This window comes from Haliaeetus albicilla, chromosome 24 (genome assembly GCF_947461875.1).
Source record: "Haliaeetus albicilla chromosome 24, bHalAlb1.1, whole genome shotgun sequence".
Taxonomy (NCBI): Eukaryota; Metazoa; Chordata; class Aves; order Accipitriformes; family Accipitridae; genus Haliaeetus; species Haliaeetus albicilla.
Window position 1 is genome coordinate 8,296,591 of NC_091506.1, and position 17,066 is coordinate 8,313,656.

The 17,066-nt window shown below is 49.6% G+C and overlaps 1 protein-coding gene and 1 long non-coding RNA gene across 7 annotated transcripts in view; one reads left to right on the forward strand and one right to left on the reverse strand.

Moving 5' to 3' along the window:
* Nucleotides 1-901: 901 nt before the first annotated feature.
* On the reverse strand, nucleotides 902-14,327 carry LOC138690842 (uncharacterized). Of its 2 annotated transcripts, XR_011329658.1 has the most exons (3): nucleotides 14,188-14,327; nucleotides 3,886-13,156; nucleotides 902-3,105 (listed from the first exon to the last, which is right to left on the reverse strand). It is a non-coding gene; the product is annotated as an uncharacterized lncRNA (long non-coding RNA). The 2 variants fall into 2 exon arrangements; XR_011329657.1 differs by lacking the exon at nucleotides 902-3,105 and having other exon boundaries at nucleotides 11,530-13,152.
* Nucleotides 13,843-17,066, forward strand: part of ADAMTS9 (ADAM metallopeptidase with thrombospondin type 1 motif 9) — an 86,885-nt gene continuing 83,661 nt past the window's right edge. For all 5 annotated transcript variants that reach the window (XR_011329656.1, XM_069811939.1, XM_069811940.1 and 2 more), the window contains exons 1-3: nucleotides 13,843-14,010; nucleotides 14,142-14,536; nucleotides 15,822-15,984. Coding sequence is in view for 4 of the 5 variants with exons in the window: in XM_069811939.1 (XP_069668040.1) it covers nucleotides 13,917-14,010; nucleotides 14,142-14,536; nucleotides 15,822-15,984 (652 nt within the window). In the remaining variant the exon portion in view is untranslated. The remainder of the gene's footprint in view (nucleotides 14,011-14,141; nucleotides 14,537-15,821; nucleotides 15,985-17,066) is intronic.

A 17,066-nucleotide genomic window follows, 5' to 3' on the forward strand; every position in this document is an offset into this window, starting at 1 on the left:
AGTGTTACAGAGACCCGAAAGGTCTCTGTGAACTCTCTGCTCTTACTGAGCTATGAATTAAGGCCAAGATGAACTTCTCCCAGTAAGCCCCAGTCACTGAGACAAAGCACTCGCCTTCAAACAGGTGTCCTGGGCGATAAGGCTGGAGGTGGTCAGATCAGTAACACAGCTAGTTCATGTGCATTTTTACCGATGTATGGTTTTTACACCCAATGATAACGTGTGCGGGTGTAATTTATTTTAGCACAGAAGCATTAAAAAATTAATTGCCGCTGTTCTCCTTGGATGTGTTCAGCTGCTCCTTGTTCTGAACATCCCATGGGCTCTGAGGGACGGCTTCTGTGCAGGCAGTAGCTGTTACTCTGGCAGATAAGTGTTCACCCTCTGTTTAGAAATCTAATTTTCTTCCCTTATGTGTTGTGGGAAAAAATTGTATGGCATTCTTGTGACAGAATTCCTTTTCTAGTTTTCCTGTGTTTTGCACTCTCGCAATCTCTGCAATTATCTTTGGCACAGCAATTATTATTGTACCAGCTGTAATTTTTGCAATAGGTGATCCTAATGAAACATTGCTAGGTGTCCTGTGAAATTCCAGCACTGGTGAGTACAGACCCCACCAGAGCTTTTATTATGGAGTTTTGCTAATTTGTTTGGGTACGCACATGAAGGCTTTGATGTGATTTAGCTCACATGCTATAGCAAAGTGAATTGCCAAAATTATTTACCTCTGAACTGTGATCTTTTACCTAGAAAAGTGCAGTTTATGGCAGGTGTTTAGGGATGAGTTTCTGCACAGTGTGTTTTTCAGTTGCTTGGTGCCTCAGTTGAATGGCACAGGTTTTAGTTTTACACATCACTAAAGAAAGCAAACTTTTAAAGCACTGTTCATGAGAACTATCTTTGTATTTCAGCAGCTGTTTTTAATTATTACAAAACCATTTATTTTAATATATTGTCATTGCAAATTTATTTTTTGTAGATCTATGTCAATTATAGAGACTAATCAGATATATAAATTCATGGAGACATTAAAAGTTGGATTTGCTTTTATATTTCTTCCATTTACATTGATTAAATGTCATACACTAAATAATTCCCATACCCATTAACATATGATTTGCCCACTAGTAATTACTTTGTCATCCTTACTTCCTCAGGCTATTTTCAACTTTAAGCCACTGTTAATCCATGACCTTAGTGCTTTTGTCTCCAGGTCTGAATTATATAAGTATTATGGAACAAGGATTGAAATGAACTACTCTTGGCTTTATTGCACAATTACAGTCAGCTGATTGGCTTTTCTATTTCCACTAACTAAAATAATAGAGTAAATTTAATTCCTTTATGAAAGGATCATAGGAATTTTTTTTTTGCAGGGTGGCAAGGCCAAACAAGAAATATTTCTAAGGGAAAAGCATAAATGGAGGAAAATAGCAACTGTCTGCTTTTCTGGGTGTTCAGGATCGCTGCCAAGTGGACACAAAGACGACTGAAGCAGGAATGTACCCCGCACTCTGCAGTGGCCACTGCAGTGGTAATTGAATAAAATCCGCTGAGACAAAAAAAAAAAAAAAAAAAAAAAAAAGCCATTTGGTCATGGAGCTGAAATGGAAGAGTAGGTGCCTTTAAAGGACCTTTTTGTAGTGTGTCTCCTCAAATTCTTTCTCCCTCCATGAGACTACCCAAAAAGCAGAACACCTGTTGAATGTCAGGTTTCCTTTTGGATGCAGGAGCGCAGCATTGGATAGCATGGTCGTGTCTCTAACAGGCTGGGCAGTTTGCTATTGCTCCTGTTCCAGGCAAGCCGTCTGATTCTCATTTGAAATGCTATCTCTAAGCTGCTTTTGTTCAACTGCTAACTTTCATGAAAGGTTATAATCAAGAGGCCAGACTTTTGGAAGAGTTTGGCTCCCTTATATGATACTGCTTTCCAAGTGGCATGTAAATAAGGGGTCACATTTTCCAAAGAGAGTACTGCCCCACCGTCAGTGCTGTGAGAAATCTGCTTTGCAGCTCCATGGCTGTATTTAGGGGGAAACATTGCTGACAGGCTGAGTCAGTGGCCTAAATTTTCCTCCCTTTATCCATATAACCACATGAAAGCTTGTGCCTCCTATCCACAGAGTGTGCATGAATAATTTGCTTGGCATGGGACTGGAGCTAGCTAGCACAATAACTATGCTTTTGTAGGCTCCATATGTCCCTTGCCTTGGAGCTTTTCAAATGATACAAAACTCTGGTACTGTGACTAAAATGACAAAAGCCTGGGCAATTACTTCAGAAGCAATTGGGAGTGACCTAAAGCTCATGAAAGGACTCTTGGCTTCAATGGTGTTGACCCAAGTCCATGAGACTTACAAGTTGCATCCAGACCCTATGGAGATCCTGGAATGACCCCTGCAGTCTGCAGAGAGATTGGGGTTTTAATCACTGCAAGGGAGTCCTAACTTCCAAACGCTTCAGAAACACCGGGCTCTTTAACTGTACTTCTCAAAATATGTTCGAGAAATAAGTGTGCACACACATTGCCTATCCCTCTCCTCCTCTATGCACTGAACATTTTTGGTGTAGGAGAGTTCAGTAACGGAAGCGTAAACCTTCTGTTTACATCTATAAACTAGATAAGGTACAAATTGCTGCAATACAAACTTCCTTGCTTTGGCCGCCCACTGACCTCAGCTATAAACGACAAGGAGCCTCCTTTCTCGCAGCTGCAGGAGACTCTAGGACAAAGTTTAAATGAGCAAACGTGCTTGCAAAATCTTCTGTGTGAATTTTTCTGATTGCCATGCTATTCATACACCGCCCGGGGCTGGAGGCTCATGGCTGTGGCACGAGGACCAGACACTGCTGTACCCACGCTTGCAGGGTACTCCAAATATCTCCGACTGCAGGGTGAGGCTGGTTGCGTTTGCACATATTTCCTGAAATCAAGAAACGAGCTACACGCGCTTTTGCCGAAGGGCTTGGATAGAGAAGCGCACGCTGGTACCGCATTTCAGACTAACTGACAGCAGACATCCGTGTCACTGTATCACACGCTCATGTCTTCTCCTGGAAGCTCTTTGCTGGGTCAAATAAATTGGTTGCAAAATATCTAAGATTCTGCCAAGTAAACACAAGTATAATTAGACTAAAAAGTTACTCGTGCATTGTCTTATTTTGATAGATTCAATGGACACAGAAAGAAAAAGATCCGCTGGTAAGACAAGAGCTAGTTTCTAGGTATGGGAACCCGACTCCTTAGTGACCTGGACAGACGACACATGGCCTGAAGGAAGGACACAAGGAGAGGGCTGGGGCATGAGAAAAGTCTTAGGGAATGGGGCAGAAAAGCGAAAGTGACTTCTGTCCTTGACAGCTGTAATTATAGCTCCATGCTCTGAGAGATCTCGCAGCCCTTTTTGCTAAAAGCTCACAGCCATTGGCAATCCTAGTCCAGCTGCACACGCATGCTACTGAGACTATGGTGGGGTTTTTTTAATTGGAATTTGTTAATCTGGGATTTCCACAGCCGTGTCCGTTCTGGATGCTTAGTGGAAGCTAAACTATCATGTTTGGTATCGACGTCAGACCGTAGGGCAGTGCAAGGTCAAGCTTTTCAACACCAACGCTACATTTGCAAAAGGGCGAGAGTTATGATGGTGTTGGTTTCTCCCCAGGCAGGACTCGGGTCCCTCTCCTCCTGGAGCAGCTCAGCAGAGGGGCACAAGGACATCACCGCTGGCATGGGTCACCCGATGGCACATCCCGCAGGACGGACTGGTGCTCAGGTACGGCACTGCTGTAAGCTTACCTTGTTCTGACCCTGTCGCCATTGAATGGTCACCATTGGCATGCCCTGGAGATGGCATGAAATGGCCCTAACAGGGCAGCAGTTCTTACGTGTTTAAGCAATGCAGAAGCTCCTCTTTTTGTTCCTCGTGGTGGGCAGTGGGTTGCAGGAGAGTGGTTCGGGGGTGGCTGCAAGAGAGAAGGGCCACGGAGACTGTTCTTGGTCAGAGCTGTCATGTTGGTACCAAAGCAGCAGAGAGGTGGTGACACTGGATCCCTCCTGATGCTCTCAGTAGAAGCACGTCAGATCTTGACAACTGCTGACTCCTGGCCCAGAGGCCTATTTTCTCTTCATAGCGGTGTTCAAAAAAATGTCATGCAGTCAGTTAGATACTGCTGCTCTAAACCAGATGGGTTTATATACATATAACCAGGGCTACAAAGTTACATTCTCACTGTTCAGAGGGGTTAATTAATTCACAGAATCAAACAGGATAAGCATGTGTTTGTTTTAATGAGCCCAGTGCTACGCATCTGTTCTGGCAGGGGTGCCCTTTTGGCTTTTGGGGTGTTTGGTTGACCCGTGGGTGCTGGGAGATGCCAGCATGGCTCACAAGCTATGATGGGTCTAGGGCTCCCAGCCACGGGCCAGCATCTCCCTGTCCTGGTGTTAAATGAACACAAATGTCCACCTTGCTGGTAGATGAAGTGGCTCAGGTTTGGACAACTCTCTGGTTTGAATATGGGCTTTGAGTTACAAAGAGCCGTGGGCAGAAACCTGCTATGAAAACAGTAGAGAGAAACAATGCTGCTGCTATGTATGAGTTTTCCCTCTCCCTGTAACGAGTGATACTCTTAGCTGGCCGGTTAGCGTGAAGTAACGCATTAACTGAGTGCGATAAGGCAGGGGAACTCTGATACCAGCTCCGTTTTCAGTCCTGTGTTTGTTTTGCAGTTAGCACAAAGGGGTCTTGGTCCCTCAGTAGGCCCTGTCATGTCAAAACAATGTCAGTTAAGTCAACAAATCCATTCATGTTACAGTCATTTCCAAGTCATGCTTCCTCCCTTTAAAAATTCTGGATGGAAATGCTAGGGATATTTAAGAATTAAGCTGATAAAACATGGGGAGAAAATGTGGAAACAGCTGGCTTACAAACGTGAGCCTGATTCCCACCACCAACATTCAGTACTGTTATTTATATTCTAGTGTGTAGAGAAAGTAGAGAGGCCAGAAAAATACGACATGTACATCCCAACATACATGCATCGTAGGACAGAAAATGACCTTCTTAGCAGAGCTGCCATATCTCCAGGCATACGAGACATGCTGACCATGCACATCTCCTCGGGTCTGCCATGCACCTGCAGGTGATGAGGAGCTCCGGCAGGGTCGTGGTTATGTGGAAGGCCCAAATTGTCCAAATCCTCTAAATAGATCTACGTAACACTTCTGTCTGGGAAAGAAATGTCATGCCCTCAAACTGGGCATATGGGAGCTCTATTCCTGGTGTCATCAAATTCAGCCCCTGATATTGTAGGTAATAGTGCTATAATCCTTACTGCAAACTGATCACACTTTGCTTTAGAAGTAAGTTGGGTGTTTGAAAGCAACAACTAGATTACTGGCAGGTTGCTAGCTAACTCTTTCAGCCATACTGCTTATTCCTACTGGCATCCTTACGGATCCTGTCCCAGCTCATCCCTCCTCACAACAAAAAGACAAAGTAAGGCTTGGTTTAAAAGTCTTGGGAATTTTGAGGACTGATCCATGTTTTTGTGTGCTTAGAGTTGGCAGAATAAGCTGCTTACTTCGTTGACTGAAAGCAGATAAAAAAAAAATACCTGCTTGTGCAATGAATAATTCATCGGTGAAAGAAAGTGCTGCAGGATAGTATTAGGGATGAAAACTGCATAATGTTAGTCTCCACGAGCCAATCTGCTACCTATAAAGGAAGGGATTCCTGCTGGCTGTCCTCTCTTCAGGAAAAAAATGAAGACAGAAAAAACCTCCTCTTAACACTGTCTGCATTTAGAAACAGCCCACATTTTAAGTAATTAAAACTGATGATCCTGACAAACACTCACCTCCAAAGAAATAGTCTATTGTAAAAGTAAACTCTCAAGATCCTTCCAGGCATACCAGCACAACTGTCTCCTAAAAATTCTTCCCAAGCCATCTGGTGCCTTATCTTTGTAGCCAAGCCATACAATAACTTTAAAAGAGGATTGCTGCTAGCAGGCTTTAGTCTCAGGACTACGGATTTCCTTGGAAGTATCGCAGCTAGCTCTAAACCCCTCAGCCAGGCAGCTCTGGCTGTGTGAATATTCAACTTCTTTCTATCGTGACCCAAAACGTCCAGCTGGGGTTCTCTGGGGAGATCCCTTCCTCGTGTGGTTTGCGAAGGGAGTGAAGGAGTTACAGGGAGAAGCTGGAGATGCTGTGTGCTTCCAAACAGGGATTTACACTCCATTAATTCTCCCTACGGCGGCCCAGCCTGAGTGGCATGACATGAATGTGGTTACGAAGGCTGCAGCCAATTCACATCATTCGTGGAGCTCTCCCCGCACCTGTGAGGGGAACGTACAGATTCCAGGTTTGCTCCTGCACAGCCTTTGCTATCGAAAAGGTATTTAGTGAGCGAGAAGGCAGGAAGGTGTGGAGCAGAGATGGCTGATGGAAAGAGCTGGGAAGGAGAGCACAATTCTGCTTCAGCTCTGCAGATCACCCAGAGTTTGCTCTCCCTTGGTTGCATCCCACTACTGAGCCTGCTCCTTAACACCTCACCTAAACTCCAGCATTTAAGAAACACTGAATTCTTACTGTTAAGCGCCCTATTTTGGTTGCAAAAGCAGAGCTTGACGGTGAAGCGAAGTAACAAAGCCAAGGCTGCGGGCACCGGACAGCAAAGCAATGATCCAGGCACAAACCGGAGCGAGGGTTCCTCTGTTAACTGTGCCCAAATTGCTCAGGCGAGGCGATAGCCATCGTGAGAAACAGGCAGGTTGTTGCAGAGCGTACGGCTGAAAATAGAACTTGCTCACTGCTCGCTCGTCCAGGGCAAACACAACATAGTTGGGGACAGACCAAGTCCCTTTTTAGATTTTTGTTGCATGTTTATATGCTGACTCTCTACCGCCTAAGCACCCCGGTCTGTTCCTTATCAATGCTGCTTTCAGAGGAAACTGGGTGCAAGAGTGTAGGAGCACGTGTAGGAGGAGAGCTCCTTCCTCAGCACGTCCTGCACTCAGCAAGTTGGAGACTTGCTCAAAGTTGCATCTGCAGCATCACATTTAAGCAGCGTCTCTTACTCCCTTAGCATCGGGCGAGCAATCCCACATCGCTGCTCTGATCCGGTGCACGTTCTGGCTGTAGTAATGATGTGATGCCAGCAGTTGTACCAAGTGATGGAGCTACTATCGGATTATCTTCTCCCTCCCTGTGCCAGTCTGTGCTGGCAACCCTCAGCTACCTGGGCAGCATTTTAAAAAGCTCTGGTTTTCAGTGCTGCACCTTAGGGAGCAGAGCCATTTTTCAAAGTTAGAGAGAAATGCTTTTTCAAGCTGTTGCATCTTGGTAATGAAATATTGGGTGTTATATATGCTTGTCAGGTGGATATTAATGAGCATGATGTGATGCTGTAAAATAGCTCCCGGAAATGATACAGAGGCCCTGATTCTGCACTTCTCCAAGTCACTGGGAGTTTTGTTGATGAATTTTGACAGGAGCTGGATTAGGCCTAAAACAGTCTCATTTTTTAGCTATTGACAATTTTTTTGATGGTTTTATAACCAGTACAGACTTCCTACCGCTGCAGAAAAACAACATCACAAAGACTTCCCCCAGGAAGATGTCTTTGCTTTTAGCTAGCTACCTTGTGACACCCCTAGGGAAATCAAACACTTTAGGGGAAAAAGAACTTGGTATCTGTAAAGCTGCTTAGTTTTTTTTCTACTCTAATGGATATTTGTATTTTATTATCTCTGGAGACAATCTACTATTTGGGGAAAGAATGAAAATAACCCTCCTAAAATAGAGTTTTACAGTTTAATGATCCCTGCACTGAAATATGACATTGTACGCTTACGCTGCATGCAGGCTTGGGGGTGGGGGGGCAGAACTGATCACAGAGTCAGAGCTCCACAGCTCTGTGTCCTTTGCCAAACTGACCATCTCAGTCTCCTCTTCATATGGTGATGGTGATACCTCACAGAGCTGTTATGATAATTAGTTTATATGAATAAAAGTACATGGCTCGAGGGGTAAAGCTTTTTGTACCTGCAGATCTTCCAACATTCCCAGGTTGCCTTTTGGTGTGGGGTTACAGAACATCTGCTCTGGTTAGTCCTCCTAGTATTACTGTTAACATTTTGGCAAAGGCACCTGGAACACAACATAGATGCACATGTACATAATATCCCAAGTCAAAAGGAGTATATTCAAGTCTTGTTTGATTTATAGCATGTCAAACACAAAAGATAAACCAATACAACGTTAAGCTTGATGGCTTAATTTGCACAAAAATGGGAAGATCCAGAATTAAGCCATCAAGCTTAACGTTTCTCAGCTACTTGAGGACCTGCCTCAGATTGCTACCTGTAGTAAAAAGGGTAGGGGATGGGATCTGTAATGCTCGTTAGGCCAAAGGAACTGCCAGGCTGCAGCCAGACCCTGAAGTTGGGCTACTCTGAGCATGCATTTTCCACAAAGCAGATAAGAGGTGTAAGCAAAAGGAGCAGTGTGTGAATGTTTGGAGCAATGCTGGGAACAGGGGAGGGGCGAGCTGGAACCAGCAGTTTTAAGTGGAAAGCCTCAAGGGATCATTATGTCCATCCATGATGACCTGAAACCGAAAATCCCACACATTTACAGCATCTACGTGGGCTTTCCTGTTCCTCCCTCCCAGTCCCTCGATCCTACTCACGTATCTGTTTTCCAGGGTCAAAGTTGTTTCTAAGGCAAACTGAGAGCCAGTTTCCTTGCATGTGAGTGGAGCCATATGAGAGACTTGCTCGCTTTTCCTCTTTCACCTTCTGTTCCCAAATGGCGATTCCCCACCCAGGCAAGGAGCAGGGATGATGTCTGCGAGGACCGGGTTATACTTGCATTTTCACTGCACTCAGCTTGTGCCTCTATGCAGAGGGATGGCTCCCACAGGACACAGCTCCTGCTGCAGTGCATTGGCTGGGAAGACATTTGAGTTGCACTGTTTGACCCAGGAGCAAGCTGAAGGACATTTGGGTCTTATTTGCCTGGGTGACCTTGGATTAGTCACTTCTACGTGCACATCTCGGTATTCAGTGGACCAGGATAGGACCGAGAGTTTAATCCTGCTCTGCAGCATCCTGGCACATCTCTTCACATCTCCCTCTGCCAAAAATGGGGACTTGGGATATGAGCCCGCAGAGGGCAAGCTGTAACAGCAGTGGTAGAAGTGCTGTGCTGGTATCGCTGTGAATGGCAGGTACCACTTCTCAGCCCTCTGCAGGTTGGAGGAGCAAACCCCCAAACAACCAAGAGACTCAGAGCTCGATGGCAGCAGCATGCTACGTGGGACACGGCTCGGGGTAAGAACAGAGAGCCCCCACGGAGGAAGCAGGAGCTTAAATGGCTACCGTAGATGAGTTAAACTGTGTATTTAAAACCTTTTAATGAGGATCGAGGAGTTGGCTCGGCACAGATAACAAGTTTGAAAACTACGTATACACCAAGAACTTGCAAGTCTTGGTCCCTCCAAATAAATGCGAAAGGCTTAAAACAACTTAAAAATCCAGCCTTGACACAATTGCTGAAAACATCCTTTAAAGAGAAGCCTTTATAGGAGCAGAACAGCTTCCTAAGCTGAGAGAAAGGCAGCACAGAGTGGTATCCTTGTTACCAGCATAGGCAGATGAGCAAGAAAGGCTGAAATCCAGCCAGCAAGCAGTCAGCTGTTTGAAGGGAATGAAATCTTTCACTTTCTGACCACACAGATTAGACACAAGGAGAAAATGTTTGCTGTCTTCGGTTATCTTGTGGCATTGAAGAGCAACCATCAAAGGGAAACAGTCTGCCTTCTGGGATAATCCTTGGGCAAGCGAGTGGATGCGGCAGATAAAGGAAGATGATGCTTACCCGGGGTAGGGCGTGCGGCAAAGAACAAAGATCAGTGGCTGGGGATTGCCCTCACCTACAGGGAAAAGGAAACGGTAAGGAGGGTGAAAAGCAGTGCAAAAACCTTAGGAAATTTGGGTTGCTTGAGTGTACTCTTGCAGCAGCGTGCACTGCCTTGAATTTCCCACTGAAGCTTTGCTGTTGTGATCAAGTTCTCATTTTGTAGTTTATGGAAGAGGCATTTGCAGCTCAACTTTTGCAGTAATTACGTAGGCAAAATTCCCAGTATTTTAAGGGGATTTTTCCATGGGTAGGTATGGGCTCTTAGGGGTTACTTTTGACTGGGTGAGGACTTGGAGTCTGCACAATTACCATACCGTAAGTATTAATAGATCCTTCCTAATAGGAAAGTTATTTGAATTTAAGATGGTAGCTTAGTTTCTCTAAACTCCACATAATCTATTTACTTACGCTACAGCTTTCCTTCTGCACCTCCTAATCTCCAGCCGAAAAGATTCAAAATGCTGCACAACATTCAACTTTTCTGTATATCAACAGAAACAGCATTGTAAGTAGGTAATGCCACGCTCCTAGAATGTATTTAGTGCCATTGCAAAGCCAGGATTTGGTCCCAGGAGCACTTCGGTCCGCTCCCAACTCTGCTCCAGAATTGAGACCTAATTAGTCCCTCCATGGGTCAGCTCTGTTCTTCTGAAAGATGGGGGGGGGGTTGTTTCTTGTCTGCCCTCCTGCCTGTACGTGCCAAGGTTTCTGATCAGTGAGTGAGCCCATGAGGATGCTCCTCTACAAGACGGCCTCATTCCATTCAGCTCAGTGCCCAAAAGAAAAGGGTCCTACCCACCCAAGTAGCAGGTATCTGCTGCTACTTCTCACCCCATGCTGGCTCCTGAGCTCCTTTGAACCCTATTCCAGAGCCAAATTAACTGCTTACCTTGTGGTAAACTAAAGAAAAAAACCAGAGCTTTGATAGGTTTTCCTGTGTCAGTGAGCTGAACAGAAGCAAGGCAGCTCCTGCCAGCACCGGACTGGCACAAAGGGATGCTGAGGCTGGGAGCAGTGGGATGCGGGGTGCTCGTGAAATGGGGATGGAGGCTGCCCTGGGGCACTCTGCAACCCAGATAAAACAGCAGCAGACCTGTTTCCCAACACCATCCCGATCCGAGGATGAGGAGGCGAGCGAAGGCTGCACCCCTCTCCCCCAGGACACCGGCAGGACTACCTCCACGGAAGCCTCCTCCCCTCCCCTCTGACTCAGCTCTAATGCTATGCTCAGCTTTTCACCCTCTCCTTCCTCAGGCAACTCGGTTCACTTTTCTTCACTCCCCCTTTGCTGACCGGCAGCTTGATATCGCTCAACACGCCCAACTGGCAGCGCCGGCTCGCCCCGGCACTCCTGGGATATGTGTCCGCACCCACCCGAGCACGGGATATACGGCCTCCCCCTCCCCTGCCGTGACTTCTGGGGCCGTATCCCAAGCTCAGGTATCCTTTATCCCTCTCCCAGTGAAGTCTGAAAGTTTTGGGGCACACATGGAAGTTGTGGGAAGGCGCTAGAAGAATGTCAGGGGTTCAGAAACGTAGAGGGTGCTCCCGCTAGCGTGGCGGAGCAGCAACTCCGCTCAAGGAGCCGATATTACTCCTGCTATGAGTTAAGTCATTTATTTGATGACGAGACAGAGAAAGCCTGAAGAAAAGAATCGGAGTGAGAAAACATGCCTGGAAGGAAGCCTGGGCTGCTATGCGATGATGTTACGCGATTCCCCTTTTTGTTCATCCAGCAACCCAAGGGCCTCGGTGGCCCTTCCGACTCGATCAGGACACAATTCAGTAGGGGACAGGTGGGGATGCCACGATCTTTCATGCCGAGCCAGGAAAGGCCATGCAAGCCGAGGGTTTGCGTGGCAGCCCCAGTAGGCTTTGCAGATTGAAGTTATTTTAGAACAGTTTGGTCTTGCTCCTCTTCTGAGGATTTCTTTCTTAATGTGTGTGCATGAGCAAGCAATTGGCTGCAAGGATAGGAAGATGTCACCGTGCGAGCCTTTTGCAGCATTAAAAGCAAATCTGGTCCGGGTCCACCTATAAACAGGTGAGTGCGTGGAGATACAACCACGTTTGGCTATTGGGAAGAGCTGCTCCCAGCAGTAGGTGACACCTACCAGAATGGGCACATCGCTGCTCCTACACACCCACAGTGGAAGCAGAGACACATCTCTGCTCCCCAGAACTGGGGGACCATCAGGCAGCCGTGGCTGTGCTCACGCCAGCCCTAAGGCTGGACGCAGCGAGAATACCCAACGCCATTGTCCGAGTTGACTGCACGTGAGGCAACTCAAATCTGGAAGCATCCCAGCTTTGCCAAGTCCCTGAAGCCAGTATGGGTGAGTTATCTTATTGTAAGCATCCGAGACTCGAATTAAACGTGGTTTATATGCTATGCTGGGAGGCTATGTGCCATTACACCTTGCCCCAAAAGTGTGCTGACTTGGGTCTCCACCAACGTGGAGATTCCTGCACGGTGCTCTGCTGTGCAAAACTGCTGCCGAGGGCCTGCCTAGCAGCCCTGGCCAGCCAGCCGCAGAGTCGAAGACGCATGGCATTGCAGGTGATGCTTCGCTTACTTTGACTTCCATATTTGTTGTACAAAATTAATAATTTAATGCTAATGGTTGAGGTTTGTAGGGCTTCGCCGGTTAGTTTAGAAGAGCCTGGAGGTGCTATTTTGCCCAGAAGTGGATTCTGAATTGATTTTTTTTAAAGCTTTCCCTTTCTGCAGCAGATACTGGCATTTCTGTTCTTTGTCCCAAAGTTGAGTGAAGAAAGTACAGAACTTTGAAATTTCCTGTGGAAGTACAAATACAAACCTCCAACTATCTATTTTCTTTTGCCTTGCCTACAGGCTTTAAATTTCATTGCACCTTCCCCATTTTGGAAAAAAAAACACCAAAAAAAACCCCAAAACCAAGTTTTTGGGGTTTGGTTTGAGGAAGTGTAGAAGACAATGCTTAATTACATTTAGCTCTAAAGGATGTCTTTGAATTTTTACAGAAAACTTCCAAACTGTAAACCAAAACAAACTAAACTCGGATAAGGAAATAATCTTTCTTTTCCCTCAGGGTGCCTGAAAACTGCACAACATAAAAATAACCCTAAACAAAAGTTGCTTTAAGCGCCTCATATCCAAGCAGCGCAGAAGAAAATCACTGCTATAAAAAAGGTCACACGGGGAGGGGGGGGGGATTCTTCGATTGTCGGTACGCTTCTTTGAGCTGCCTTTTAAAAAAAGAAAAAGAAGGAAAAACATCAATTATGTAAGAAAACTCGGCTCTCCTCCCGGTGAGTGACAAAGCCGCTCTTCCCCCCCAGGACCTGGCAGATCGGGCAGCAGCCGGTGCCGCTCTGCCCGGGCCACTTTGCCTTTTTAAAACCACTTGTAAGGAGCCGGCGGGGAGCGGCTGCGCCCGTCCGGGCTGCGGGGCTGCGGCTCGCCCGCCCCGTCCAGCCACCAGCGAGGGCTTTTCTTGGCGAAAACCTGCGATTCCGGCGTTCCTCGGGAATGAAAGAAAGTGACATGTTGGAAGTGGGGTGGAGGGGGGGGAAGAGGAGGAAGGGCTGTCCCTGCTCCTGCAGGGCGGGATCTTTTCTCCTTGCTTGATCTATGGAGCCCGCCCCCTTAAATTGGCTCCCGGGAGCGCCCCGTCCACCAGCCCGACGGGGGGAGAGGCGGAAAGCGAGGGAGAACGAGGCAGGCAGGCGGCCGGTTCCCCCGGCCCGGCCCGTCGGTCCCGGCCCGTCCGCCCCCCGCGGACCATGCGCGGCCCCCGGCGCCCCGCGCCCCGCCGGCCCGCCCGCCCCTAACGCCGCCCGGTTCCAGCGCTTTGCCCCCCCCCGGCAGCGCACCGAGGGGGGCGGGGAAGGGGGGGGGGAGAAAGGGGGCGAGGGGAAAGGGGGCAAGGGAGGAAGAAGAAGGAAAAGAAGAGGAAAGCAGCGGGGGGGGGGGGGCTGGTCTCCTGCGAGGACAGCGCGCAGCACCATGCAGCTGGCGCCGCTGGCGCTGGCACTCACCACGCTCTTCATCGACGGCTTGAGGACGGGAGCGAGGAGGCAGAAGCTGCACCCCAGGCAAGGTAAGGGGGAGCCGGGGGGGGTGCTGGGCTGCCGGCCCCTCCCCTGGAGGGGGGTGTGTGTGTGCGTTGGGGGGGGGGGGTTTGGTTCTCGGCCTCGCCGCTCAGGGGCATGTGCTCCTCTCCCCTTGCAGCCAAGCTGCTGGAGAAGCTCAGCGAGTACGAGATCGTGACTCCTACCCGGGTGAATGAGTTCGGCGAGCCCTTCCCCGCCGATGTCCACTTCAGGCGGCGGCGGCGGAGCACCGGCGCTGCCCCCGACGCCTGGACGGCGGCGGCGGCGGCCGCCGCCTCCCCCAAAGCTCACTACAGGCTCTCCGCCTTCGGGCAGCAGTTCCTCTTCAACCTGACGGCCAGCTCGGCCTTCATCGCCCCCCTCTTCACCGTCAGCCTCTTGGGAGAACCCGCCGCCGACCAACGGCGCCTCTACGCCGAGGCGGCCGACGCCGACGTGAAGCATTGCTTCTACCGGGGGCACGTCAACGCCCGCCCGCGGCACACCGCCGTTATCAGCCTCTGCTCCGGGATGGTGAGAACCCCCACGGACCCTTCCCGGCCCCGGCCCCGCCGGGCGCCCAGCGGCGGCGCGCCGGGGCGGAAGCTCGGAGGAGGAGGAGGAGGAGGAGGAGGAGGAGGAGCAGGGCGAGGGAGGCTGGGCAGAGGGATGGGGACGGCCTCTTCCCTCCGCCCCCCCCCCCAACCCGGCTGGGGCTGCCGCTCGGCCCCGGTCGGGTTTTGGTTCCCCGCCCCGCTTTTATTATTCCGTCGGGTTCACGGTACTGGGGGTGAACCCCTCCTGCTCGGTGGGGTTTTGGGGGGAACTGCCACCCAGCGGCACCCCCGGGGGGGAGGTCAGAGCCCGGGGACGGACACCCTCCTGCCCCCGGGGTGCCGATGAGGGCTGTAAAGGGGTGACTGGGGGTCCCCAATAGCAGCGCGGACCCCCGGAGCCGCCCTGCAGCCCGGGAGAGGGGCACGGCCCGAGGGGAGATGAGGGCAGGCTTCCCGGCAGCCCCTCCTGCCATCCCGGTGCCGTTCTGTGCAGGGGGATGCTGGCAAAGGGATGAGCAGAAGGTCCCAGCAGGGCTGATCCTTCTGGCTGCCCTGGTGCCTTCCAGCACCCCGGGGTGCTGGTCCCAGGTGCCCCCCGGGAGGTCTCTGCTGGCTTCAGTCTGGTCCAGGAGCTCGCCTGGATGAGCGTGTTCACCCAGGCTAGTGCACGTGTGTGCGGCTGGGCAGGCCTCCTTCCCACTAACTGGTCACGCACCCCGGTGTAGAATGGCTGAGGATGTTTTTTTCTCTCGGCTATCTTTTATTGACCTGCCAAATCCCTACATTTGTAGTCACGTGCAACTAGGAGCGTTGGTGTCTTCTCAGAAGCAGGGCTTTCACTGGCTGGACGCCTCCCTCTGGTCCTTACACGGGGGTTTAAAGCCTGTCTCGGGGAGAGCTGCTCTCTGAAAACCAGCACAACGCGGTGGGGTTGCACTGAGGTCTCCAGCACCCTGCAGCACCAGCTCCCCTCGGGCAGGGGTGGCTTGGTAAATGTCACTGGCATAGGGACAGGGTCTGGCAGACGTGCTCCCTGCCTACGGATTAATAATTTGCTTTCCGTAAGTTCCACTGGGGTGGCTGTAGGGAGCAGTGCAGCTTGGGGTGGGTGTAAGCGGTGTGACGGGGGCTGGAGCTCCAGCCTGGGCAGAACCGGGCACTCACGCACCTCCCTCGCTAACCACTCGTTTTGGTGGGTAGTCCTGCTCCGTGGTTTGTCATCGCCTGAAGCTGACCGCCTGTTCCTCTCTGGTCCCTCTCAGCTAGGCACATTCAAGTCTGACGATGGGGACTATTTCGTAGAGCCGCTGCTATCGCTCGAAGAACAGGAGTATGAAGAAGAGCACAATAAACCACACCTGGTTTACCGACACCGGACGCCTCCAACTAACTCTTCAGGGGACAGGCAGACTTGCGATACTCCAGGTACTCGTTTTGTTACTGCCCTTGATGACTTGGCACTGTACGAAAGGGAACTGATTTGCAGTAAAATGCCAGTAGGTTTGTGTGGGGCAGAAGGGATGCGGAGTCGAGGGACCCCTCTAGAAACAGTACCGTGTGTGCTAGGACCGGGCTTGCAGTGGTACTGCTGTCCTGGAGAGACGTGGTGCGCCTGTGCTTTCTAGTAATCGGTTATAAGGAAGTTGCGGTCAGGAAAAATGTTATGGTTTCCATTTCATCCCTGCTGTAAGGCTGGCAAGAGATCCTTTGGGCCGTCTTGCCTTAAACATCCCATGAGCCTTTAAACTTGCTTTCTGTCCTCTCCTATGTGCAATTCTTAACCATCCTAATCTGATTTGCCCTCTGCCTGAAATTCTGTTTCTGTCCTTTAAATGACACCCTTCTGTCTTGGTCTTGCTGTGCTCCTGGTCTTCCCTCCCCAAATCTGGTTGTGAGTTGCAACGTCTTATTTCTTTCTAGTGGAAATGAGAAGGTCCTAACGCCAACCCTGACAGTTCTTCCCCTATTAATCACTTTTCCATGGTTCATTTTCAAAGGCTTTTTTTCCCTCGTGGCCCTTCCTCCACCAGCACCATCTCCCTGACCTCCTCGCTCCCTCCTTCTAGTCTTTGCACATATGAAAGAGCACAAGCCTTTTTATCTCCCCTTCACGTGCCTTGGTGAGCAATAGCCTTGCTCCTACTGTCCCTATTATCTGCACTGGCCTCCTGCTGCTCTCTGCTTCGTTGACTTCCTGATTTTCACAACTAATCCTCTCCTTTGGCAGCAAATACCTAAGTTCTCTCTGAAGAAGCTTATTCCTTCGGCCTCCTGTTTCACCTGCTGTTTTGCCCTCCTCCTTTGGCCTGCAGCTAGATCTACAGGAGCTTTAAAGCCTAAACAGAGTAGACCTTGACTGGCTTCCCTTGCGCGGGCTGCGAGCCACTCATGTGCTGCAAAGTAGGTGGAGTTGCTCAGGGAGTGAAGGTACCGCTGGAGGAGAAGCGCGGTGCCAAACTTAGACTGCGTTTAGCACGCGTGACTCGTTTGGCACCCGTGACTGTGGA